Source organism: Mesoplodon mirus (assembly GCF_964341445.2).
Source record: "Mesoplodon mirus genome assembly, chromosome: 15".
NCBI lineage: Eukaryota > Metazoa > Chordata > Mammalia > Artiodactyla > Ziphiidae > Mesoplodon > Mesoplodon mirus.
In genome coordinates, this window is record NC_138991.1 from 22194880 (window position 1) to 22222349 (window position 27470).

Consider the following 27470-nt stretch of genomic DNA (forward strand, 5'->3'; position numbering starts at 1 on the left):
ACCCAGGGCAAAGAGTCTTCAACTGCTCACACTTCCCGCTCACAAGCCCTGGGCTTCGCCTGGTGCATCTCAGACACAAGCAAGGTTTCTGCCAGGCACAGTCACTCCCCAAGCTCAGGGATGGATGTGCACACACAGCCGCATTCCAGAGATCTCCAATCTGATTATGTCCCTCTCTGGCCTCAAGCCCTCCAGCCACCAATGCTGCCTGCACAAAGACCCCTCTGACACAGCCTGTCCCCACATCCCACCCCCTCTCACTCTCCAGCACACAATAGATACTCAAGAAACCGCTGACCAAACTCTGAGGTCTGTTTGTGTTTAATCAGACAATATGCAAAGTATTTACAACCAATTCCAAATCCCCCCTCCCCCCACAGGCCTCGGCCGAGGAACGCAGGAACCCCAGGCCCTGCCCAGAGCCGGGGGTCCCCTAGGCCTCTGCATAGTCATCTGAAATCTACAAAACACTGTTTGTTTAAAAAAAAAAAAAAAAAGACAGTATTAGGACACCTTATACAAAGGACACTGTGCAGTCAGAAGGGGATTTGGGAGCGCGCTGGGGTAAGTGAGTCCAGATTCGACTGGGACGGAGACAGGACAGGAGAAGACTTGGGTAATAAACATGTATGAAAGGAAAAGTTGAAATTTCATAGGCAGGCACCACTTGGCCTCCCTCCCCACTGGCAGGGCCTGGCTGGCTCGAGAACCCCTGGCAGCGGGAACGTTATTGCTATGATGGGGGTGCTGTGGGTGAAATGTACAACAGGTCTGGGGGACAGAGCAGGGGGCGTTTTTACATGTTAAATATGAACACACATGGAGGAACATACATGTGCACACGCGCGCGCACACACACACACACGCACACACAGGGGCCCTTGGCAAGATGCCTACAAACTGTTGACTGCCCCATTTAAGAAGGACACACTGAGGTCCAGGGAGAAGCCACCACATAGCCCAAGGGCCAAAACACGGTCTCCTGATGCCATGGGCTGAGCACACCACGTGATGCCAGGCCACAGGGTCTGGACGGGAGTGGAGCAGTTGCAGAGGCCATGGCCACAAATGGAGGCAGACACTGCAGCCCAGAGAAGGAAGCAGGGGCTTCCCGAGGGCACACAGCCAGTCCTGGTGTGTGGCAATAGACACCCCAGTCCTCTCTCCTCACCCCAGTCTAGGCACTCCTTTCCGTACTCGTGAGTTAAGGGTGCCAACTTGGGGAGAAGAGCAGGGGCCAGGCGTTGAAATGACACAGGACAAACTGGGGAAAGGAGGACCTGGGGTTCCTTCCTGAGGCCAGGGCCTCCCAATCATTTGGATCTTCTATTTCTGCTTGATTGCCTCCAGAGCCGGTGAGCTCACTTCCTTTCATGATTGGCTAGCTCCAAAGGTCAAATACCTCCCACCTTCTGATTGAAACCTGCCTCCCTACCCTTGTACCTTTCACTTCTAGCTCAGCCCCACATCTACCTCCACTTTCTCCCCCCACAATAGCCCACTGAGCAAACAGTGGCAGCAGGACTCTCTCTGCTATCTCTAACCCGTCCTCAGGCCCCTTGTCCCCTGGGCTGCCCCAGTCTGTCCACAGTGCCTCCAAGGACAATCTTGTTGGTTCCTGAGGAAGACAGAGGGAGCACCAGGTTCCAATCCCACCTCAACCCTGAACTGCTCTGTGGCCTTGGGCAAGTCACATCCCCTCTCTGGACTCAGTTTCCCCATGGGTAGTATGGGGACAAGGAATTGAAGATCTCTAAGGATCCCTCAGGCCTAAGAAGGGCAGGGTTTGAGGGAGGTGTCCACCCCACCCACCAGCATCAAGTCAAGCTAGGCCTCACCAGCCTGGGAGCCACAGCAGAGGGGGCTGGACCCAGCAGCCTCCACCAACAGGCGTTTCAGAAATGGATGGCAAGGGGCAGGGTGGCAGGCAGGCCGAGGGCCAGTGGCCCATCACTCCTCTTTGGAAAGGCTCTTTGGCTAGCTCTGCAGACAGACCTGGGGTGGCGTGGAAGTGGGAAAGGGCCAGTGCGTGCAGTAGGTTGAGGCTAAGAAAAGGGTGCTCTCAGCCCAGCCCTTCTTCCCAGTTCCTCCTGCTGAGACGCGCGGAGCTCCAGGAGGGAACGCAGGGAGGAGGCGTGCGGCTGGCCAGGGGCTGGGGCACAGTCACTGCGCCAGTCTTGGACCCCGCCCCCAGGGCAGCCCCAGGCCCCAAGCCCTTCCATGCCACAAAAGAGGGAGGGGCCTCGTCACTGGCAATTCAGCCCCACAGAGAGGATCAACGGGGGGCGGGCAGGCAGAGGCAGGCAAGACCCCACGTCAGGGGCCACCCAGCTCAAGATCCAAGCCAAGAAGGCAGTCTGGCCCTGTAGCCCACACCCTATAGGTTCTCTCCGGGCTGGTACTGGGGCTCGGTGGATGTGAAGTAGTCCTCCAGGAAGGCCTGCAGGTACTCGAAGGTGGGCCGTTCCTCTGGGTCCTTCCGCCAGCACTGGCACATGAGGTCATGCAGAGACTCGGGACACTCGGGCGGGCAGGGCATCCGGTAGCCCCTCTCCACCTGGTCCAGCACCTCGCGGTTCACCATCCCTGTGGGCAGAGGGAAGCATGAGTAGGCTGGCTCCACTGAAGAAAGTGGGGCAGAGGGAAGTTGATGGGGACAACAAGGAGGGCTTCCTGCCTAGGAGAGGGTGGCTGTGACCGTGGGTAAGGCCCTCCCCAAGGCTGGGAGCCCTGACAGAGCCTAAGATCAGATGGTCAACCTCTTTGTTATACAGGTGGGGAAGGCCCTGGACGGGGTTTGGCTTGCCCAAGGTCACCTGAGCAGAGGGGTCACCAGGGCAGGGGCAGAAAGACCAAAGATGGGCTGTGGGGAGCCCTCTTACCGGGGTAGGGCACCCGTCCCTTTGTCGTGAGCTCTGTCAGCAGGATCCCAAAGGACCACACATCTGACTTGATGGTGAACCGGCCATAGAGGGCAGCTTCTGGAGCCGTCCACTTGATGGGGAATTTGGCACCTGCAGGACCAAGAAGGGTCGGGGGAGCTCAGGAGAACATCATGACCGCTCTGCCAGATAGGCACCATTCTTAGCCCCACTTGACAGAGGAGGAAACTGAGGCTCAGAGAAGGGGTGTGACTCCCCACGGCCACACGGCATCTGCCGGGAGCCTGCCCACCTTGCCGGGCTGTGTACTCATTGTCTTCAATGAGCCGAGCCAGCCCAAAGTCAGCCACTTTGCACACGAGGCTCTCTCCAACCAGGATGTTGGCAGCACGGAGGTCTCGGTGGACATAGTTCATCCGCTCCACGTACGCCATGCCTGAAGCGATCTGTAGGCAGAACCCAGGAGCCTGGTTCAGGGGCCACCCCTTGCCTTTCCCAGATCACAGGGCACATGCCCAGGGGTGGTGTTATCCCCAGGAATGCCCCACCCTTCCCAGTTCCTCAGGCAATGAAGTCAATTTACAATAAATACTGTTGGCACAAAAAGCATGACCAGTGCCCAGCAGAAAGAGGTAGCATAGGGCAAAGGACAAAGGGGAGGCACGAGACAAGATGCAGCCAGGGAAGTGGGGTGACCACGCAAAAGAGGCCCCAGATGCTCCCAGAGACACAGATGAGTGTCAGGTCCTGCCTGTTGTCCCAAGTCCCCTCCCTGAGCCTCAGTTTTCTCATCTGTCAAATGGAATAGTAGCCATCTCTACCACCTGATTGTATTAAGGATTAAATTAAAAAGTAGTTGTTGAGCACTGCCTACAGCAAGCAAGTACTAATACATGTTTGATGAGTGACTGACGTTGACAGAGAAGAAAACTGAGGTCTGAGGTCCCATAGCAAGTCAGTGACTCCTGATGCCCAGGGAAGGGCTCTTTCCTCTGCCCGAACCACCACTCACAGCACCTGTAAGTGGTCCCAGTAATACATGGGATGAGATCAGTGAGTGTGGGGCAATCAAGACAAGTTCCTTGGAGGGGGCACTCAAGAGGCCAGACATGGCTGAGCCAGGTGGGTCAGAGAGCTCAAGGTCAGGTGTGGGAGCGGGGAGGGGCTGACTCACCTGAGCAGCCATGTCCACCAGCTGAGGCAGCCGCAGGTACTTGCCCGTCTCCCCCTTGAGAAAGTCCAGCAAACTCCCTGGAGAGAGAGAAAGCAGCTCTAGCCCCGGCCCTGTCCTCCCTGAGCCAGGAAGCAGTGATTTCCAGATCTTGTCCACCGGGGCAGGCTGGCCTCACTTTAACCACGCAGCAGATTTTGTGCAAACCCATCTCTGAATAAAGTCTGTGTTTGTCACTCAAAAGGCAAGCAGGATGGGAAACAACCAAATGTCCGCCTCTAGGCAAACAGAACTGTGGTACAGCTATACTACGGAATACTACTCAGCAACAAAAAGGAACAAACTACTGATACACACAACAAGAAGGAAAACCCTCGGATGTAAAAGATTTACCTATACGAAATTCTAGAAGAAACAACTCTATGAAGACAGAAAGCACATCAGTGGCTGTGTGGGTTTGGGGCTGGAGAGTACTATCTGCAAAGGGGTACAAGGGTGCTTTCTGGGGTGATGGCGATCTATATCTCGATTGTGGTAAGAGATACACAGCATACCCATTTGTTAAAACTCACCAAACTGGACACTTAAAATGGGTGTATTTTATCACATGTAAATTATACCTCCAAAAAGTGGAATTTTGAAAAATAATTAATTTCAAAACTAAGTAAAAGTCAAGCCAGGAACTTGACCCAGATGTGGCTCAGCTTGGAGGATTCAGGGAGTTCTCCTTCCAGCCCCAGAATGGCAAATGGCTTTACAGAACCAGCAAATGGGGGGACAGAGATGCATTGTGGGAAATCATTAAAAACAAAATGAACGGAGAACGGCAACCTTTGGTTTAACTTTCCATTGACGTGGGAAGCTGATTCTTCCCATTCATTCCACCTTTAAAGGCATATGCTCTAGATGTGGTGGGAGGTGAAGCACATCCCACCTGCCCTTTTGGGAGGACCCCAGACAGGGGCCACCCATGTGTCCGCGCCATCACGCAGGCCTCACCCATGCTCATGTACTCCGTGACGATGTAGATGGGCTCCTCAGACACCACCGCATACAGCTGCACCAGCTTCTCATGCCTCAGTTTCTTCATGACCTGGGCCTCCTGAAGGAAGGCCTCCGGAGACATCGTGCCGGGCTTCAGAGTTTTGATGGCCACCCTGGTGGTGCCATTCCAGGTCCCTGCGTGGAAAGGGGTGCAGGCTGCCTCATGGGAGGACCCCTATTCCCACCCCATAGGGACCAGGATCTGCCTGCCTGGGTACCAATTTCAGCTCTGGCCTCCCAGGCCAGGCCACGTGACAAGCCCAGCCAAGGCCCAGCCCCTTTCTGGACCTCAGTGTCCCCATCTGCAAATGGGCAGGACGCTCCTCACACAGGGCACGCTCCAGAAACAAGAGCTGTTGTTCGGACGCTGATTATTAGAAATGTCCCCCAAAGCAGCACACTCATCTGAGAGTTGGGGGACCATGGTTCCAACTCAACTGCCCCCTCCTGGGTAGTCATGTTCCTTCTGGGTGGCCCAGGTGTTAGCAGATGGAGCATGTACTCGTGGGGGCGGGGGGTGCGGCAGAGCCGGCCACAGAACAAGGCCACCAGAACAAGAGCTTGTCTCAAGCCACACTCCCCAAACAGCAAGGCATCACACTAAGTAGAAGGGCTCAGAGGTCAGTCTGGCAGGAGTTTGGCTCCCACCTCTGCCTCCTCCCACCAGTGAGACCATAGGTGAGTCAGTTCCCCTCTCTGAGCCTCGATTTTCTCATCCGGAAAATGGGGATGCTATAGTATCCACCTGTGGGCTGTTTGAAGATTAAATGAGATTTTAGCCACTGGGCCAAGCCCACTGTAAGGACACAGTTAATAATAGCTGCAGCTGTCATTTTATTATTATCTGGTTTTTAAATTGTGAGGCCTCAGGGGAAGCTGTGTTCTAAACCAGTGTGTTTAATCTGAGTTTTGTCCCAGCCGGGCCTGAGGCGCCTTGGGCCCATTCCTGCCCATCTCTGGGCCTCCAGGTGCGAGTTGGGGCTCGGGCCCCTGTCTGTGGCCTTCCCAGCACATGCCCTCTGGGCATGAGTACCAGGCACTTCCTGAGTCTACCTGGATCATCCACGGAGGAACGGGAGCTTCCCCCACTGACTATTCACCGCATGCCCAAGCCAGGAATGAGTTTTGCAGCCACAGGAATGGCTGACGCCATGGATTTTTCAGGTTTTGCTCATATCCTCTTTTTGTGCCTGTGCCTGGGAGCTGGCTTCTCATCCCCCTCCCCTCTCCCCAGCTCAAAGCCTCCCCTTTCCTGACTTGGCCTGACCTCCAGCCTGCAGGCCTCTGTCCCTGCAGTGCTGCCACCCAGGAACCCCCTCTGCTCTCCTCCATCATCTCTTCCTCTGAAGGGAGGGAACTGGTGGTGGTGACGCCAAGTGAATACTGAGGCTCAGATGAAACCACCTTGAAAACAGCACACGGCCATGCACCCCCACTCCCCCCCACACACACCCCTCGCTGGACGCGCAGGCTCACGACAGCCAGGTCTGCCTCACCGCTGCCTCCGCAACTCCTGTGTCAGCAGAAACCAAAGCAGAAGGGGGCCTGGGTTTTGTCAGGGCTGCGCGGCATTTGTTTTCAAGGACGGTTTGGCCGTCGCTCCAGAGTTAGACAGGAGATCATTAACAGGCCTGGAACACGTCAGACCCTGTATTCCTTCTGTGAGCGGGGGCTTCTCTTCCCACAGCTGAAGCTAACGTGTGGACCCACACGGGGCCAGCGTTCTCTCAACCCCACCAGCGGGTCCTATTATCACCAGCCCCATTTTACAGTTGGGAAGATCGAGGCTCTGTCCATGAGTGACAGGAGAGCTGTGCATGCAACAGCAGGTGGACTGGGTGGCATCCTGGAAGCCTTCCCAGAGGAAGTGGCACCTGAGCTTGGATCCGCAGGAGGGTGAGTGGTTGACTCGGGAAAATAGCCCTGCAGAGTGAAGCCACCCAGCCCAGGCCACACGGCACGTTACTAGGGAGTCACGATGCCCAGCCCTGAGCAGTTCTGGGTAAACAGGTACCACGGTGTGCGGAGGTGTGGTGGTCTATACCCCAACTTGCTGTCAGCCACCACTGGGGGAGCTCCATGTTGAAAGTAGGGCCCCCTATTCAGCAGAGGTGATGGGACTCATGGAGGCGAAGGCTGGGGGACTCATGGGGCCTTGAGCTGCCACTTTGGACAGACATCTGCCTGGTTCGCAGGTGGGCACATGGCGGGGTGTGCGGGGCCGGGGCAAGGCCTTACCCATCCACACCTCTCCGAAGCAGCCCTGGCCCAGCTTGACCTCCAGCCGCAGCGACTCCCGGGGGATCTCCCAGGCGTCCTTGGCCAGGCCCTGAGTCTGTGGCTTGGACGTGGGGCACACAGTGGTGAGGCGGTGGCACAGGCCATCAGCGTGTTCTGAAGACAGAGGCAGGGAGGTGGAGCTCAGGCCCGGCGTCCGTGCTGGGGTCTCCGTGTCCCGCGGTGTGTGTGTGTGTAGACTTACACACTGTATACACACAGGCTTCGGGGAGGCACAGGACACCCCCAAGGCCAGGCGTCCATACCTGTGTGTACACAACCGTCCCCGACACAGGCCCACACCGCCTCATGCATCTGCTCCCTGAGTCATTCATTCATTCATCAGACTTTAAGCGGGGGCTACCTAGGCAGGTGCCAGGGACCCAGTGGAACCCTGCCCTCAGGGAGTGCATAGTCCAGGATGACACCCAACGTCCCTTAATCACCTCCCAGGACCACGAGTGTGACAGAGGAGAGCTGTGCATGCAATAGCAGGTAGGCTGGGTGGTATCCTGGAAGGCTTCCCAGAGGAAGCGGCACCTGAGCTTGGATCTGCAGGAGGGTGAGTGGTTGACTCGGGAAAATAGCCCTCCAGGCGGAGGGCACACTGCCTCATGCGTGTGCAAAGGCCCTGAGGGAGAAATAAGCCCCTGGGTTGGAGGAACTGAAAGGAGGCCAGGGGGCTGCTGGAGAGTGACTGGGGGAAGGAGGGCCCCAGGTAAGGCAGGGAGGCCAGCCAGGTTTAGACCACCCAAGGCCTCAGAGGCCACATGGGGGTCTTTATCCTAAAATTCCAAGGTAACCCCTGGAGGGTTTTGATCTGGGGGAACGGGGTTCAGAATGAACCCTACAGTGGAGGCCAAGGGGACAGAGCGGGGTGGCAGATCCTAGAGGGAGTCGGGAGGCCTAGTCAACAGAGGAGGAGGAGCGTGCGCTCTCAGGAAAGGCCACACGTGCACGCCCAGGCCACGGCCACATGCCACAGGCCCACAGACACCCAAGAGAGCTGTCCACATGGGAGCACCCAGGCCATGACGCCTCAGTCAGCCGGGCAGCCCTGAACAACCAGATGGATCGGCCACACTCCTGCACACTCGGCCTGGCCCGCTCCCACGACCTGCGCACGTGAGCTCCCCGCCTGCGATCTCTCTCCCGCTCTCTGCTACAATCCAATCGCTCTCTGCTACAAGCCAATCGATAGAGCCGCCCCCTCCTTGTCTCCCGGTAACCAGTTCTAACCGGTCCTAAGGCTGCAGGGACAAATGACACCAGCCTATGCCCCCTCCTTCCCAGCTCACCCCTCCAGGCAGCCCCCTCCTCACCAGGCAGCTGCGGAGGAGGAGAGAGGATAGAGGGGCAGGTTGGGGTGGGGGGAGGGAAGAGGGGAAACAGGGAAGAGAGAAGGAAAAAAGAGGGGGTGGGAGGAGGGGAGTGGGAGGAGGGAGAAAGGGGAAAGGGAGAGGGGGGAGGGGAACGGGAGCCCACATCCTCAGGGCGACAGAAGTCCTGGCCCTTCTTGGCTCCAAAGCCCCCCTCCTCAGGGTCTGCAGCTCATAGGATAGGCGGAGACCCCCCCATGCTCTCCGAGGGCCTACTCTCCCCCGCGCCCAGCTGGCCGCCCGGGAGGCCTGCCCAGCACTCACTGGAGTAGTAGGCCACGAGCTGCTGCAGGCTGTTGAACTGGGTGCGGGAGGTGATGTAGAAGCCGCCGCTGTCCAGCTTGCGGATCTTGTAGTGCTTCACGTTGAGGCCCTTGGCGTTGTCGAAGTCAGACACTGAGAGGCAGTAGGCGCCTGCAGGGCAGGCCAAAGGGGAGCCGTGACCACCATGCCGGCCCACCCAGGGGCCACGGCACTGAGCACACCTACCCAACACGGGACGGAAGGGAGGCACGGGCAGAGACCCAGTTCTGGGGCGGCCACTGGGGCAGAGCCAAGTGACAAAGGGGCGCCTGACCGGAGAGACTTTCCGTGAGCGCCTGGCCCTAGCAAGACCTCTGAAGCCCAGGTGTGCATCCCAACTGTGTGACCTGAGCAAGTGGCTAGCCCTCTCTGGGCCTCGGTTTCCTCCGCTGCACAATGGGGCTACTTCCCGAGCTGCTGGGGAGATTCAATGAGACTACATAGAAGAGGGCCTGGGGACTTCCCTGGTGGCGCAGTGGATAAGACTCTGCGCTCCCAATGCAGGGGGCCTGGGTTCAATCCCTGGTCAGGGAACTAGATCCCACATGCATGCCGCAATTAAGACCCGGCACAACCAAATAAACAAATAAATATTAAAAAAAAAAAAAAAAGAGGGCCTGGCACACAGTAGGTGCTCGATAAATGTTGGCAGGGAGCCTAACAGGAATGGTCCCAAGTGGCTGTGTGTCCCTGGCCTAACTGCCTTCCCTCTGTGGGTCTGGCCACGGGCACACTGTCCGGGCCCTGCCTCTTCCTGAAGACTCCAGGCTCAGGCAGCAGCCAGTGGTTGGCTGAGGCTGGGGCGATCCTGGGCAGAAGACCACGTACCGGGTGTGGCCTGAAGGCTGCCAAAGCTAAGCTGGGCCAATCCCGATGGCCCCCTCCCTGTTTCCCTTGAGCCTGGAAGAGCTCTGGGCTGGAAAAGTTTCTTTCTGCCCAACAGGCCTGGCTAGGCCTGTTAACCTGAGCCTAGAAGATGCCTGGGGTGGCATCAGGGAACAAGGCTGAGCCCCAGGGGTAGGGGAGGAGGCTCCAGTGGCCAGAGAAAGCCTTTCTCAGGAAGCAGCACACAGGCATCATACTAGAAGCCCAGTCCCCACAGCCCACAAAACCTCTGGACAATCCTCAGGTGGGGGTTATAATCTCCAGTGTAAAGAAGGGAAAATGAGGCCCAGAGAGGGAAAGCAGCTAGCCTCAGGTCACCCAGCAAGTCAGGCACAGAGCTGGGACTTGAACCCATACCTGGGTCTCTAAAGCCTGCATTGGACAACCATGACTTCCTACAGATGGCCAGGCCATGTGCGTGTAGAAGCCACAGGCCTGAGTCTAAGGCCAAGCCCTGACCACATGTGCACACACGCGGGCATGCCTGTGTCTAGTGGCTGCATGATCACACAGGTCCACACTCCGTAGGCCCTTGGGCACAAGGACAAACCCATAAAAATTCACTCCCACACAGCAACCCACAGACAATTCCACCCCCACGTGTGCACACACATGCCCGGACCCACACACGGCATGCAGTCACATGGCCTCTCATAAATGCACACACATGACACGGATGCTCTGCTTTCCCGTCTCCCACTGAGCCCCAGGCCCACAGGAAGCGAGAGCTTCATAGCTATGGTGATGGAGAGTCTGCAACCCACGTGCGGAGGGGCTGGAGAGAAAGGGGTGATGATTCTCTGGTTGTGGGGGGAGGGACAGGAGAGGAAGAGAGGCCAGGACTGTTGGGGGAAGGGCAAAGCCAGGTCCCAGCACCCAGTCTAGCCCCTGAGGCCCCTGGAGAAGGGGAAGGAGAGGGGCCCATTGCATCAGCACCCTCCCTGGGAACAGCCTTTTGCTCTGTGGCCCTCAGACTCCCTGACAACCTGTGCCCATTCCTCACCTGAGGAACCTGAGGCCAGAGAGGCTGGCCTCTTTTGCTGCATCTCTGGTCAACCCAGAGTGACTCAGTGTTCCTCAAATGGACCTCCCTGCCTTTGATCCTGTCTTTTTCTCTAGCTAGAGGGCTCTTCCCACCCCACTCCATATACCAAACTCCTATTCATTCCACAATACCCAGCTCAAATAACCCACAAAAGGCTCAGTTCCCACTGGTCAGCAGAAGCACTCATACCTTTCGTGGTCTCGCTTTCTCGCACTAGGAAGGTCCCTCTTGGGTTCTCCGCATTGAGCAGTAACCGCTCTGACTCCCGTCTGGTGATCTTGCCAAAGTACCACCTGGGGCAGGAGGGAGGAGGGTGGTGCTGGTGGTCCAGGCTTCCGCCCACCCACAGTGCCTCTTCCTGGGATGTGGCTGGGGCCCTGGGCAGCCAGACCTCCCACTCTAGCCCAGGAGAGAAGCTCTGAACTGGCAGCGATGGTAAGCAAGCAGGAGGCCAGAGTCGATACTCACTCCTCGGCCTGGATGGAGTCGGAGGGCGCGACGTAGTTGCTGGGGATATAGCCCGTCTGTCCTGTGCTGAGTGAGTGGGCCAGCCACCAGTCTCCCTCTCTGAGCATGGGGAGAGGGAGGGAGCAAAGGAGAAGGGAACCATCAGCAATGGACCCCGATGCCTGCAATCTTTATAGGTGCTGTGCTGGGGGCTCTTGAGGCTGAGTGAGGTGCAGGGAACAGTGAGATCAGGCCTCTCACAGCTGCCAGGCCGAGGTGGCCCGGGACTCTTCCCCTCCCTACCCCAGATGCCTCTTGGCCAAAGCTGACTCAGATGACAAGGCCCGAATTCACAGGAAGTGATCTGCTTTCCTTCAGATAGACCAAGCAGTCTCAAGATGCCAAGAGCCGCCTTGGGATTGAGGGAGGGAGTTCCCTGTCTCTGGGGAGCAAGCAAGTTGTAACAGGAGAAGATTCCTCCTGAGATGGACGTCAAATCAGACCTTCAAAGCCTCCCCAAGTCCTGAGATTTGGAAGCCCAAGCCTGGGAGCTGGTAAGACCTGAGTGGAGGCAAGGGGTGGCTCTTTGGGGGCTTGGTGACAATCCAGGCGCCAACCCTGCAAACTAGAGCAATGCTTGCCTTTGTCACAGATCATGGGTCACACCCACAGGGCTCCTTGACTGAAAACTACAGGCCTCCTCCTGCAGCCTACCCATCTATGGGGGAAACTGAGGCCAGAGGGGGCTGGGACTTGCCCAAAGTCACACAGCGAGTCGTGTCAGAGGGAGCTGAGGTGGCAGAGCCCCAGTACCCAGGGCCCTTCTACACTAATTGCCCCATAAGGAGGAGGAGGAGGAGGTGATGGGGACAGGGGGATGGGCAGGAAGAGCCCCCGGCAGGGAGGGTCCCCTGGGTCTGGGTGGGAGTGGGGAGGGGGCAGAAATACCTTTGCAGCCATCTGAATGTGAACCAGGTCTGGCTGGAGCGGGGGTCCAGAGACACAGAGGGAGGAGAAAGCGAGAGCCCAACAGGAAAGAAGAGGCAGAAATGGGGGTGGTGAGAGAGAGAGAGGCAGAAAGAGCAGGGAGAGAGCTGAGCGCCAGGCGGTGCTGGGGACGGGGGAGGGGGGACAAGGCGGGGCAGCCACTAGGGCCTCACATCCAAAGCAATCAAAGGGGACAGGGAGAGGGTCTATGGGGAGGGAGGAGAGGCCAATGGGAAGGGCTGCCTGGGAAATAGGGTCCAGCCCCCTCCCATTCCCACTGTGCAGATGGGAAGACTGAGGCTAGAGAAGCAAAGGCCTCTGCTCAAGGTCACGTCACGCTGCCAGGCCCAGGTTCCTAACTCCCAGATGAGAAGGAAGCCTTCCCTACAGGGTGCAGCGGGGCTTGATACCTTGCTGAGCTTCTCAATCCAAGGCTGCCTTTGATTTCATCACAACCCTGAGAAGACACACAGCAAGCAGGATGTGCTCCCCCACTCCCCATCACCAGGACACAAAGAGAGAAAGGCCCTTGCCCACAGCCACACAGTCTGGACTTGAACCTGGATCCCTGGCTCCTGGTTTTTCTGAGCTGCCTCTGACCCATATTCTTCAGCCCATTTTGAAGATGGAGAAGTTGAGGCCGGGAGAGAGTGGGGCTGGGGGAGCTCTCTGAGAACAGGTGAGTACAGGTGAGCATCCCAGAGCCAGGGGCCCAGCCAGGTGGGCCGAGGCTCAACCAGAGAGTGTGGGTCCCTTCTGGATGGAGTGAGGCGAAGAGAGAGAGATTGGGGCTGTGCGGTCTGACTTGGCTGTGAGATCACCGCACGCATGCTCAGGCAGGGGCACAAGCTCACATGGGGGTCTCTGCGGGAGAGGGAGGGCCCTGGAGTAAGAGGGCGAGGTCCGCCTCAAGGAAAGAGCCTAAAGGTGCCCAGGCCCTCCATCTACCTCTCTGTGTGCACCCACATGGGGTGGGGGATCCACACTTGTCTGTCCCATTTGACCCTCAAGGCCACCCTGCTAAGAAGGAAGGCAGGCCTCAGCCCCCCAGATGATGAAACTATGGCTCAGAGATGTCTAGGGACCAGCCCAAGGACACACAGCAACCAGGCTGGAGTAACCCAGCACTTTATTTGTAGAGTTGGGGAAACTGAGGCACAGAGCGGGGCAGAGACTTCCCAAGGCTACACAGCAAGGACTCAGATCACAGGGAAGAGCTGAGATCTTCCAGTCCCAAGTCTTCATTTCACCAAGGGGGAAAATAAGGCCCAAAGCCACACAGCAAATCAACAGCAGAGCAAGGGTGAGAACCAGGGCCCCTGTGTGCCCACAGCCAAACACAGCAGGCCTCCTGGACCCCTGCACCCTCCCCAGGCCTCTCAGAGGCTCAGAGACCCTCAGGGAAACCAGGGGAAGGTGGAGGAGGAGGCAGCAGGACTGGGCCGAGGTCTAGGTCAGAGGCTACAAAACGAGGCAGGTTGGGCTTCCCTGGTGGCGCAGTGGTTAGGAGTCCGCCTGCCGATGCAGGGGACACGGGTTCGTGCCCCGGTCCGGGAAGATCCCACATGCCGCGGAGTGGCTGGGCCTGTGAGCCGTGGCCGCTGGGCCTGCACGTCCGGAGCCTGTGCTCCGCAACGGGAGAGGCCACAACAGTGAGAGGCCCGCGTACCGCAAAAAAAAAAAAAAAAAAAAAAAAATGAGGCAGGTTGACAAAGCCCGAGTGTGCAAGCTGGCTGGCCTCTGGGAAGCCCCCAGCCACCCGCTCGCAGTGGAAGGCCGGCAGGAGTATGTGCCCAGGGGCCCACCAAGCAGGGCCCCAGAAGCAAGGGTGAGGGTTCAGCTCTGCTGACACCACCCAGACTTCTGACTAACATCACCTGCCTAACATCAGCCCATGTGTGAGTTTGGGCTCACAGTCCAGTTTGGGGGTTTTATTTCACAAGGGCAGGGACGGAGGTGCACTGCAATCTCACTAAGGGTCCAAGGTCCACCTTCAGCCTGGCCCCAGCTTGAGAGGTACCTCAGAGGCTGAGCGCCAGAATCAGAGCATCCTGGCGTCAGCCCAGCTCACCACTTGCAGGCTGCATTACCTTGGCCCTGCAGGACCTTGGTCCTCATCTGCAGGAAGGGGATACTCATGCCTCCCTCTGAGGATGTAAAATACCGGCACAGGGCCTGGCACATAGTAGGTGCTCAGCGTGCATGAGCTGTTAGTATCTTGATTTGGCTAAAAAAAGAAAAACAGTTAAATCTGCAACTCTGTGGTACTCCTCCCTACTCTCCAAAATGTTTTTAAAAACTAAAGCAGCTCAGTTCCAGTCTCCGATAAGGATTTGCTGTGTGACCTTGGGCAAGTACCCTATCCTCTCTGGGTCTTAGTTTCCTCATCTGTAAAAAGGAGATAATATTCACAAAATCTCCCTTGCGGGCAAAGTGTGTAAATCAGTCAGCATCAAGCCAGGCTCTGGGTAAGCTGATTACTGTGATTATCATCTGAGCCTCAGTTTGCCCGCCTGTGAAATGGAGATATCAAGCCCCATCTTCCCATGCCCATGGTCTGGGAGGCTCAAACCTGCCTCGGGTGGCTGTGAGCTGTCTCAGCCAAGGACCAGGGACTGCCCTCACAATGAGGGGCCCCATAGCCTCCCAGATCAGTCCAGCCTGGTGGGGATACCGATCTGCGCCCGGCTCAGAAGTAACAGCGGTGTAAACCTAACAGGTGCATCTGGCACCTTCCCTGGGGCCTGGTTCCTATCAGATAGGCAGGAAGAGGGAAGGAAGGGAATCACACATTCCCTGCCTGACCCCTCACCTTCCCACATGTGGCAAGAGGAGAAAGCACTGGACCAGGAGTCCCCAAGCAACAATTTTACATCCCAACTGCTGTCATTAGCTGTGTGACTTCACGCTACTGACCTCACCTCTCTGAGCCTCAGGATCCTCTTTTTGGAGCCTAATCCTTGTGGCTAATTCAGGCTGGCGTGTGGATTGGGAGTGTGGCAGCTTTGGAACCTGGGACATTCTGCCAGTTTGGGTCCTTCTATTTAACTCATTTGGGCTGTTGGGACTGGCCAGAGGAGCCGTTTGGGGATTACAGGCAAGCCAGGGCAGCTGGGTACGGCCCAGGCAGTCAGGTTTCCGAGCCCTGAGGCCTGGACCCATGGTTGGTGGGGAGAGAGCAGGGTGAGGCCAAGGCAAGTCGTGTGAGGAGGGCAGGAAGGGGTCCCTCACCCCATGGTAGGAAGTAGAACTGGAGTGCCCAGGGCAAGGGGATGGAAGTCAGTGCCTGCTGGAGCACTCCCCCAGAGAAGATGCTGGAATAATCTGGGTAGGAGGAAAGGGCAATTTAGGAAGCATCCCAGAGTCAGACCCAGAGGGGCTCTGACTCCTGGTGACTTAGACCCCGGGGCAGGGGCTCAGGGCAGTCACACCTCAGACCCCAGTGGCTTCCTCGGACCCAAGACCGCATAGCACCCAGGATTCTAGGAGCAGAACCATTTGGCATGGAGATCCAGGGAGTGCGGGCTCCAGGCTGCTACTGTGAGGACCCCAACCCAGCCAGCCCTGGCCAAACCCCAACAGACAGGCTCAGCCTTAAGCTCTCCCTCCCCAACTCCCAGCCCAGTCACAGGCTAGACTCAGAAAGTCCCTCATTCCTACAGGGAGGGGGGGTTGGAGCAGGGGGTTCACAATAATAGACCTTAAGCAGTGACAGTGGCAGGACATGCAGGGTGGTCCCTGGGTGAGGTATGAGACTTGAGCACCTCAAATGTGGGTGGCCCATCTTCCACTAAGCCTCTCCCCCACATCCCATTATCCCTCTTCCTTCTCTAATGCCAGCCCCCAACTCTCTCAGAGGACCAGCTGAGCTTTGCGATGTGAGGAAGGGCTCCCCCTCCACTCCCACCCTCCCCCACCCTCCAATCGGGGTGCCTCACTGCCACCCAAGGGCTTCCCACGGATGGGACTCCATCACTTCCCGGCAGCCCCCAGCCCATCATGGAAGGCAGGAAGAAGGAAGGGAAGGGGCTGGACAAAGGAAGAAGTGAGGGCTGCCCTCTGACTCTGAGTGAAAGAGGCAGAATCAAAGTTTTGAGAGCTTTGCTCAAGCCGTGACCCCCTGAGACACTCTTCCCATCGCTGCTGGTTGAGATCCTCCAGTACGTCCAAGCCTCTAACCTGAGGCATCCTCCCCAGCTCGGGCCCCTCCCTCCTCCTGGCGCCTCTGCACCTCCACGGAGCTCCTCTTCCAAGGGCTTGGGGTCAGGCCTACCCCTCCCAGCTCTGCCACTACTAGCTGTGTGACCTTGAGCAAGTCACTTCACCTCTCTGGGCCTCAGTTTCCTCATCTGTAAAATGGAGCAAGTAGGCATTTCCACTTTCCAGGGCTGTGGTGCTGTATAAATAAAACAACGTGACTGCTCCGCACGAGAACAGGCCCACACTCGAGGCACGAGAGACGGTGGCTATTTTATGACTGTTCACTCATCTCGTGCAAAATCACCACCCGGGCACCCATAGTGTGCTGAGCAACAGGTGATGGGGGACCCAGAAATGTGGCAGGCCCCAGAGCAGCCCTCAAGGAGTTCCCAGTTTGAGGGGAGGGAGATACAAACAGCCGGAACCATAAGAGAACTGGAGCGGCATTGGGACTCAGACAGAAGGGGGTGGGGGGAGCTGGGAAAGCCCCCTCCCCCCGGGAGAGCAGCTTAAGGAAGGGAGAGAGCTGCTGCCCAAGTTCCAATCCTGGCTTTGCTACTTGGTAGCTGTGTGACCTTGGACAAAGGCCTTCACATCTCTGAGCCTCAGTTTCCTCATTTGCAAAATGAAGATGGCCCCTCCCCCATCACTACAGCCCTGGTGGGAGGGCAGCAGAGCAAATACAAGGACATGGGTAAAAGTGCCTGCTACCTCTTTTCCCCTTTGCCTCACAAAGGGGGCAGTTCTGAACTGGATCTTGAGGGATGAATAGGAGTTTGCCAGACAGAGATGGGAGAAAGGGCGCTTTAGGCAGCGAGAATGACATGCACAAAGGGCAGGGAGGCATGAAGAAGCAAGAAATGCTTGGAGACGGTGGAGACGTCCAGCCTCCTTAGCCAGGCCTTCGAGGATGCTCATGGATGATTCTACTCTACCCTCTAGAACCTTCTCGCCCTTCCGCAGCCCTGAAGGCCACCAGCCCCCTCCAGCGCTGCACCCTCCCACGAGCTGCCTTCCTGTGAGGGGGACCGCCTTCTTCCACTCCCTCCATCCCCTCGACTTCACTGTGCTTCTTTCAGGGTCCTGCTTGAAATTCCCAGCCCCTGTGGTCACCATCAGAGGGGGGAGCACACAGCAGGGGCCCTAAGGCCTGAGCCGACCCCGGCCCCGCCCTCTGCCTGCCACTTGGCCTGGACTGGGGCTGCATCCCGGCCACACTCTGGCTCCAGGAGGGCATGGCCTTCTCCACCCAGGCCTCACTGGGCCCAGCACTGGACCCTGCATGCAGCTGGCACTCAGTGTGGGCTGAACAGGGAGGGGATGGGTTCGCATGAGGTGGACGGGGAGTGCCAGGGGTGATGGGAGGACCCTCCCCATTCGCAGCCTGGGATTAAGGTAGGGATCTGGTCAAACTATTGGGGGTGAGGACAGAAGCTGGGGAAGCGGGAAAGGGTGCAACCAAGGGAGCCAGAGACCAGATGAAGCACATGCCGGCGGCAGCCCACCCCCACCAGTGAAGCGCCCCTACCCAGCCCGCCGCCCACGGAGTGTGTACACACCTGACATCCACCTTCCTCCTAGGGCCAGCGAGAGAGAAGCAGAGAGGGAGAAGCTGAGAGAGAGCTGGAGGGAGGAAGCACGGGCCAGGAATGGGGAGGCGGCTCGCCGAGGCTGTTGGGGGGATGGGAGGTGGGGAGAGGGGACCGCAGGCCCTCCGAAGGCAAGAATGCAGCAGGCGTGGAGCTGTAGCCCGCCCTCTGTCGGCAGCTCCGCCCCAGTGTGATCACCCCAGCTGTGACAACCCCTGGGCACATGACCCAAAGCCTGCACCCCCCATCCGCCATGACAGGTGTTGCACCCCACCTCACTGCACTCTAGGCAAGGAAAGGAGGGAAGTGGGGAGGAGCGGAAGGACGCCACCCCATGGCCAGAGCCTCACCCACCCCTCGCCAGTTCACTATCCCTGCTCACAGGGGCCCCCGAGCCTGGCAGTGGCCCCCATCCCCCCATACGCCAACTTGGCCCTAGGATGCCCCACCCCAAGGCTGGAGTCCCTGGAGGTGAAGCAGAGATGCCCACCAGGGTGCCCCGCCCTCCACATCCCATCCCACCATCTCACCCCCATGCCCTATCCTGACCCCTCTCACACTGGGTCCCCAGGATGGGTCCTCCAACCCTCCCAATGAGGGCCCTCCCTCTACAGCTGCAGACTCTGGCTTTATTCGTTGCCCAGGCTCTCCAGCACCTCTGTGGGCACAGCCTCCAGCTCCACAGGCCCTGCTTTTTGTAGTCCTGGGTCGCCGGCCCAGTCCTGCACTGATCACACGCCCCTGTGCGGGTTCTGGGATCTGGAGTGCTGTGCCCTGCTGTCCAGTTACTGCACCCAGATCCCTGTCCCTGGAGCCGTCCCAGACCCCCGACCACCGGCGCCTGCCTCATCACCCCCAGAGGCCCCAGGACAGTTCCCTGCACCTCAGCTGCCTGGACACCCAGCTCTGCCTGCTGCCCATCAAGCTGGCCCTGGGACGCTCAGAAGTGGCTCTGTCCCAAGACCAGGCCCAGGGTTGGGGTCCTGAGGGGCAGTGGGGTAGGGAGGCACTCACGTGTTGTTGACAATCTGGAGCCGCTCCCCTTTCTTGAAAGACAGGTCAGTCTCTGTCCGCGACTCATAGTCATAGAGGGCCACAAAGGTGGTCACTCCGCCTGCACAGAAGGTGGGGCGTGTCAGAACGGCCAGAACCATGGCTGGGGGGAGAGGTGGACAAGAGAGCCCTGCACCCTGGGCGGGGGTGGGGTTGCTCTCCCACCGCCAGCCCAGACGCCAGGTCCCATTCACTGGGGGTGGGCCTCTACGCATGTCCCCCTGTGTCTGTGTGTCCCGCACGCTTGTGAGGGCATGTAGGAAGCACGTGCATCTCTCCACCTGTGAGTGCGCCCACTGGGCTTGAGGGGATGCTGGGTGTTGGCTTCTCTATTTGCTATCTGTCTTCCCCACAGCACCAGAAGTCCCCAATAACAGACATCTTTGTCTTGTTCCTAGAGCCTGGTGTATAGTACGTGCTCAAGAAACAACCATTAGATGAATGAAGCAGTGAATGAAGGAAACTGCACCTGGGGATGTGGCTCTGTTCTGGGGAGGTATGGCTCTGGATGCTTCTGTGTGTCAGGGAAAACCTCGGCTGCAGGTAACTGTCCCCTCCGAAGCCCTCTCTGTCCCCCCATGTGAAGTTACAACCTCTAGCCACACATCCACCAACACCACTCTCTGCCCGTTTTGCCCTTTCACAGCAGTTACCACCCACTAACACCCTGCACGGTTTACACATCTTGCCCTTTGCTTCTTTCCCCCACAGGGGTTTTGTCTGTTTTACACGTTGCTGTGACCCCAGCACCAGAAGAGACCTGGCACACAGAAGGGGCGCCACAACTATCTCTTGAACAAATGAATGGGTATGTTTGTGGGTCTGTCTCACTTGGGTGTGTGTCTGTGCCTGTGTGTTCTCACTGCACATATGTGCATCTGTGCATCTGTGAGTCTGTGGATCTCTGGGATGGCATTTCTAGCTGGGCATGTGTGTGCTTTTGAAGGGCTTCTGACCACATGTGTCTGTCTCCATCTGGGAGTATAAGGTTTTTTGCATATGTGTGTTTGTATTTGTGTACATTTGCGTTGGGTGTGTGTCTGTGCCTGCAGGGTGCACATCCATGTGTCCCTGAGTGTGTCTCTATGTGCATGGTGTGTCTGTTTATGAAAGTGTCTCTAGCTCAGCACGTGTAAATGTCCTGTATGGGTGTCTCTGAATGAGTTGCTAACTGTATGTGAGTGTGTGTATGTGGGGGGGGGCTCTGTGTGAGGGTGTCCGGGTAAGAATGCACGTGTTTGTTTGAGGGTCTTATGTCTGTGTGTCTCCAGGACCACATCTGCATCTCTAAGCATCCTTTGCCTGGCGCTGCTATACCCTCAAAGCGCCAGCAGAGGGTGCAGGGGCGCATCTCGGCATTGGGCCGGGCCTCTGAAGACCCCAGTTCTCTTTCTCCCTTCTAACCCGCCCCGCCCCCTTGGCCACTCACCGCCTCCTGTCCTGATCCATCTCTGGGCTGACCAGAGCAAAAAGCAATGCCTCAGACCCGTCCCCGTGCTTCCGAGAAACCCCCCGGCTCTCTGGGCCTGTTTCCGCCTATAGTCCTGTATCTCTAGGGCCCTTTATACGCTACATCGGATTCACCCCTAAAGGCAATGGAGTGTGCACCACACTTTCCAGTTTATAAAGCCTCCAGGAAACTCCCAATGGTCCCTAAAGCCAAGTAACCCCCAGACTCCTCCCCGTCACTGAGCGGAAGAAACAGCAGCCCAGAGAGGGGGCGTCGCTCCCCCAGGGCACACAGCCCTCCTGGGGGAGGGGCCAGGGCCACCCGGCTCCCACACTCCCAGGCGCACTGACCAGCCAGGGGCCCCGCCCTCTGCGGGGAGGTGACTGTGTCGGAGGAATTGAAACCTCCGAACAGCTTGGGCTCGGCGGCTGCAGGGGCGAAGGCCGTGCTGGGGCCCCGGTGGCCATCAGCGGAGGCCGGCTTGCTGGGGGTCTGTAAGGTGGGGAAGGCACCCCCGCCGCCGCCGCCGCCACCGCCGCCATGGGTGTTATCAGCAGGTTCCAGGCTGCGGCGCCGCTGGCTGGCATCCTTGGGCTTGCTCTTGTTGCTGCCCATGGTCCTGCTGGAGACGAGAGAGGACCCTGGGTGAAGGGCTCTGGGAGCCGGCAGGGCTGCCTAGGCCCCTTAGCCTGCACTCCCATCCATTCTACAGATGGGGAAACTGAGGCCCAAAGAGGCCTCTTTGGGTAAGTTACCTTTCAGAACCTCAGTTTCTCCATCTGTAAAATGGGAATAGTGATGGCAACCATAAAGGGCTTCCTGGGTACAGGGCTAAGCACAGAAGAAACATCTCATAATCAGAAGCTCTAACCTTCCCCACCTTCCTCTGAGTCACTGTTTCTGTCCCTCGTGGGTAGGGATAGTATCTTGAGTTATGTCTATGTCCCAGGCATATAGGAGAAGGCTGAGGGTTTGCTGAGTGAATACATGACTGACTGAAATTGTCTAACACCAGGGGGAAAGGTGCTAAAAGTTGCAACTAGGGCAACTAAGGAGAGATGGTTGGGCGCTCACTCCAGGCCCGGGGCCTTTGCACATGCTGTTCCCTCTGCCTGAATGCTTTTCCCTGACCATTTGAGCAGAGTAACTCATGCCTCCTTCAGTTCTCAGCCCAAATGTTGCCTCCTTGGCAGCATGTGGGGGGTGGGAGGGAAATGTTTAGGTGTGATGGATCATCTTGACTGTGCCGATGGTTTCATGAGTGCATCCACGTGTCAAAACTTATCCAACTGCACACCTTAAACATGTGCAGTTTATGGTATGTCAATTATACCTCAATAAAGCTCTTAAGGAAAAAAAAAGTCACCTCCCTGGGAAGTGTTCCCCAACTTCTTTCATTGGTTTAAGTCCCCTTGCCTTTTGTGCCTCTCCTTGATAACATGTGGCCCAGTTTTGTGTGTGTGTGTGTGTGTGTGTGTGTGTGTGTGTGTGTGTGATTACATGATTATCGTCATGGGCTTTTGTCTGTCTAGTTCACTGCTGTGCTCCCAGTACCCAGCACAGGGTATGGCACACAGTAGGTGCTCAATAAAGAGCTGAATGAATGAGTGTGACTGTGTGACTATTCAATAGTTAAGAGAGTTCTGAGCCAGAAATCTGGGAGGGCTAGAGATCGGGAAACACAGAGAAACCCAAGTTGCAAACTCCCCAGTGATGCCCATAGCCCTGCCACCCCCCTTTGCTCCCCACGTTGCCATCCGCAGGTCCTCATGGAGCCTAGCCAGGGTCTCCCCAAACACCATGGCCACCCCTCCCAGCTCCCTCATCTTGGCAGCCCTGATGGGTCATCACCTCACCTGGTGCAAGGCAGGGGCTATCCCAGAGGACCTGGGAAGCAGCCTGAGGTCTCAGCACGAACACCAGGTGTAGAGTCGGCAGTCTCGGACTAGAGGCCCTGCTCTACCTCTCCCCGCTGTGTGACCCTAGGCAAGTCACTTCCCCTCTCTGGGCCTCAGCGTCCTCATCTGCAAAGTAGGGATAAAACAGATTTCTCATAACTGTTGGGAGGATATGACTAGAAAGAGAAATCATCAAGGTTCTGTCTCTTGGGTCATGATTTATCAGGCTCTGACTCTGGCAGGCCCGATACTAAGAGCTTCCCAGACCTGAAATATCCTTCACTCCCCCAAAAGTAAGAGTGAGAGTGAGGCCGTGTATGGCATGGCAGTTAAAGGTGGGCTCTGAAGCCAGACTCCCCAGACTCAGATCTTGGCTTTGCTCCTAATCGGCTGTGTGACCTCAGGCAAGTGACTTAACTTCTCTCTGTGCCCCGCTTCTTCATCTGGAAATGACTGTGACAACTGAAGGAGGCAAGGCAGAGTGCTGGGAACACAGTAGGTCACCCTGCCACATCAGCTATACTGTGATTCTGGACACACTGGCGATATGAGCTCTGATTATTCTCCAGGGGATGCTGTAGGCCCTGAAATCAGTCCAGAACTTCCTCTGGGAACCCGTGAATGGGCAAAAGTCCCCTTGACTGGCTGGGGCCTCAGGCAAGACTGTTTGCCCTGAGCGCCAAGGCCAGCTCTGTGACACCCCTCCCTATGTGAACCTTAGCCAGTCCCTGTAACCCTCTGGGCCTCAGGCTGCCCGTCTGCACAATGGGGGCGTGGCCTGCATGCTCCCTGGGGGGCCATCCAGCTCAGAGAATGTGGGGCTGGGGAGGCCCTGGGGAGACCTGCTCAAGGGATATGCCAACGGGCCTGGGAAGGCCAATTTCTACGGCAACCCAATCCGTTGAGGTCACGATGCCCATCAGCGCTCATACAGTTGGTGTCCTGTGGGATCTACTAACCCGGTTACCCACAGCCCCAGGCTCGATGGAGGCTGAGCCCCAACCACCACATCCCCACCCACCTGCTCCCTGGTATAGTATTCACAGCACCAACTGTACAGCAAGCCCTCTGCCAGTCACCACAGGGGGACACAGAGATGAACTGGCCAGGTCCTGCCTCAGAGGGTGCGTGCTCTAACAGGGGACTGGTTTGTGGGACTTTGAGAGGATATAAAAGTTATAAAAACACATTAAAAATATTTTTTAAATTTTAATGAAGAACTTTCTAAGAGCCCAAACTTTCTTTAGAATGAACTAAATGATGAAGAGTGAGCCCCCTGTCACTGGAGGTGATCAAGGACAAGAGAAAGTATACTTGGCTGATGTGCCATGGAGGGGGAGGGAAAGCCAGGGCTGGAACTTGAAGGCCCTTCCAGCACCAAGAGGATGCATGTGCCCACTTGGGAGGGGGCAAAGAAAAAAGCTCTTGACCCCTAAGCTCTTACACTAACCCAGAAGACCACTCCCCACTGAGACACTCAGAAAAACATAAGAGGTCCTTCAAGAACAGACTAAGGTGGCCCAGGGCCTCTGCTTGCAATGTTTGTTGGTTTGTGGAGTTTGGGTTTTTGTTTTGGGTTTTTGGGGTGTTTTTTGTCCCTGTGGTTGATTCTGATTATACAAGTACCACCTGTTTGTGGAGAGGTGGGCGGGTCGAGGTTAAGGGCCAGAGTACCGGAGCAGACTACCTGTGTGTGAATCCCAGCCCTACAAGCCCAGTGTGGGACCCTGTGCCTCAGTTTCCTTCTCTGTCAACTGAGGATAACAACAGTACCCACGTCATAGGGCTGCTGGGAGAATCCATGAGGAAGTACACAGAACATGCTTGGGATGCTGTGGCACGCTGGCAACCTGCCTCCAGAGAACAAGCCCCTGGGCATGGCGGTGCATTTCCTTCCGGCATCATATGAACATAGGACTGTATATTGGGATCCATCTAGTGCCCTTGACTCTAAGCTCCCTGCGGGAAGGACCGGGTCGGACCCATCTCCATTTCCCTACTAGGTGCTCTGAAATATTTGCAGAACAGACAAAAGACTAAATGAGCACAGACATGATTTGCATCCTGCTTTGTTCCTGCAATGCCATGTTGTAGAGACCAAGTATCATTCTGCAATAATCAAACACTCCCAGAGCCTGGACCTTGTACTGGGCCCTGCTCTAAGCACTTTGCAAATATTGACTCATCAAATCCCCATGATAATCTAGGAAGTAGATACTAATAGTGTCCCTATTTTACTGATGAGGAAGCAGAAGCACAGAAAGGTTGAGGCACCTGCCTGAGATAACACAGCGAGGGTGAGAATGAAAAGAAGTGGGGACATGAAACCACACTGGGCGGCAGGAATCAGGGGCTGCTCACAGGGTCCACCTCCTGCCCTCCGGACCTCTCTTTTACAAGAACAGCAAGATGGGGTGTGAGTGGATAAGGCAGCCTAGCCTCATGCCTGGAGAAAGCCCAAGATTTCAAGCTTTGACATAGCAGAGTGTGCTAGAGGAGGGACAGCACATTTAGGGTGGGGTCTAGTCCCTGCAGGGCTGCCGCAGTGCTGTGTGACCTTGAGAGAGACCGCCCTTCCGGACCGTGGTCTCCTTTCTTGAGGCAGGACCCTGTCTCAGAGCCCAAACGCCAAGTCACCATGAGCTGCCCATTTGAGAAGGGACAACTCCCCACATCTTTTCCGCCACTTGCTCACTCCAAGGCAGAGATAGATCCTTGGGGTCCAAGAGGAAGTGGGGGGCTCCATCCTTGGGGTGTCTGAGGCTCCCAGAGGAAGGTAGCCCCTTTCCTCTGGGGAGCTGCTGCTGACCACAGGCTCCGGACAGAGGGCCTGCACTATCGCTACCGTGAGAGGTACTGGGATGCCCTATAGCACCTCCCCATCAGTGCCCCCAGCGCTTCGTGCTCAGCGGGTCCCAAACTAACTTGGCATCTCCCTCTACGACTACCCCTCACCCCATGTCTCCATCTCAGGGCTGGTTTGCCTATCCTCCCCGCCAATCTTCCTCAAATGCATCCCTCCCCACACCCCATCTCCACTCTCTCAGGCCAGGTACCTGTCGTCCTGACCTGGGACAGCAGTGGGGGCCCCTCCAGGGTGCCCTCGTCCAGCAACCAGAGGCATCTCTGTAACGCACACAAACAAATAGGGCCCCTGCTCAACACTGTCCACGGAAAACTGGAAAAGACCTAAATGTTTATCAGAGGGGGACTGGACAAATAAATGATGGTCTGTTCATCAAGTGGATAGCTGTGCAGATAAACAAACAGAATGAGAGCCCAGTGTGGCCTGGGAAGATGCTCACGACACACTATTAAGTGAAGAGGAAGATGGCTGTGTAGAATGTCCTCTGGGCCACTCGGGGCCACAGTTTCCTCAGCTAGAAAATGGGGGCAATAGTGCTACCTATGTCAAAGGGTTGGCGGGAGGATTAAAGAGAATGCAGACAAGGCCTTAGTGGGGTGCCTCGCACGTAGTACACATGAACTACAATTATTTCTGTAAATAAAATTAGCATGTGAATGTGTATGTGTGTGCACGTGCAGACGTGCACACACATGTGCCGTAAGGTTTAGAGAAAGTTCTGGAAGGAGTCCAAATTCTTCACAATGTTTAATCCAAAAGGTGTGAAAGAGGGAAAGGAAAATCCCTTCTTTACTTTACATGTTGTGTCACTTGACATTTAGAAATTACTTTTGGGCTTCCCTGGTGGCGCAGTGGTTGAGAATCTGCCTGCTAATGCAGGGGACACGGGTTCGAGCCCTGGTCTGGGAGGATCCCACGTGCCGTGGAGCGGCTAGGCCCGTAAGCCACAAGTACTGAGCCTGCGCGTCTGGAGCCTGTGCTCCGCAACAAGAGAGGATGCGACGGTGAAAGGCCCGCGCACCGCAATGAAGAGTGGCCCCCGCTTGCCACAACGAGAGAAAGCCCTCGCACAGAAACGAAGACCCAACACAGCAAAAGAATTAATTAATTAATTAATAAACTCCTACCCCCAACACCTTCTTAAAAAAAAAAAAGAAAAGAAAAGAAATTACTTTGTCATGATTTTTTTTTCAATGAGACTTAAAAAAACATTCAAGAGCTTCCCATCATCCCCCTCTGGATGAGGCCTAAACCCTTCAGCTGGGTCCACGCGGCCCTGTGGAACTGGGGCTGTGGCCTCCTCCCGTGGGCCCCATACAGGAGGGCACCACACTCTCTCACCTCCTGGCCTTTGCCTAGGCTGTGCCCCTAGGCACAGATACTAACAACATCCAGAAGAGTCCAGAAAAAACTGTAGTTCGGTCAGGTCATACCCGCTCCTTCCTTCCTGACTCTGAAGAAGGTCACTTCCACCTCTTCTAAGAGTGGAGGGGAGGCCAGGAGCTTAGGAGTTTGGAGTGAAGACTCCAGTCAGACCTGGGTTCAAATCCTGGCTCCACTACTTACTACCTAAATCTTCTTGGGCAAGTCACTTCACCTCTCAGTTTCCTTATCTTTAAAATGGGCGTAATAAAAAGGAATGAAATTGAGTTATTTGTAGTGAGGTGGATGGAGCTAGAGTCTGTCATACAGAGTGAAGTAAGTCAGAAAGAGAAAAACAAATATCGTATGCTAACACATATATATGGAATCTAAAAAAAAAAAAAAAGGTTCTGATGAACCTAGGGGCAGGACAGGAATAAAGACACAGATGTAGAGAATGGACTTGAGGACACAGTGGGGGAAGGGGAGGCTGGGACGTAGCGAGAGAGAAGCATTGACATATATACACTACTGAATGTAAAAGAGATAGCTAGGGGGCTTCCCTGGTGGCGCAGTGGTTGAGAGTCCGCCTGCCGATGCAGGGGACGTGGGTTCGTGCCCCGGTCCGGGAA

At 56.5% G+C, this 27470-nt stretch overlaps 1 protein-coding gene across 2 annotated transcripts in view; it reads right to left on the bottom strand.

The window, feature by feature from the left end:
- Positions 1-305: 305 nt before the first annotated feature.
- SRC (SRC proto-oncogene, non-receptor tyrosine kinase) overlaps positions 306-27470 on the bottom strand; it is a 57790-nt gene continuing 30625 nt past the window's right edge. Inside the window, exons 3-14 of one of the 2 annotated variants that reach the window (XM_082645824.1) lie at positions 22569-22736; positions 21063-21331; positions 19224-19323; positions 11455-11553; positions 11176-11279; positions 9018-9167; positions 7336-7491; positions 5053-5232; positions 4057-4133; positions 3175-3328; positions 2883-3014; positions 306-2586 (exon numbers count right to left, since the gene is read on the bottom strand). In XM_082645824.1, coding sequence (XP_082501950.1) covers positions 2378-2586; positions 2883-3014; positions 3175-3328; positions 4057-4133; positions 5053-5232; positions 7336-7491; positions 9018-9167; positions 11176-11279; positions 11455-11553; positions 19224-19323; positions 21063-21327 — 1626 coding nt within the window. In that variant the 5' untranslated portion in view covers positions 21328-21331; positions 22569-22736 and the 3' untranslated portion in view covers positions 306-2377. Of the gene's footprint in view, positions 2587-2882; positions 3015-3174; positions 3329-4056; positions 4134-5052; positions 5233-7335; positions 7492-9017; positions 9168-11175; positions 11280-11454; positions 11554-19223; positions 19324-21062; positions 21335-22568; positions 22737-27470 lie in introns of both variants that reach the window. The other variant, XM_082645823.1, reaches the window with a different exon arrangement.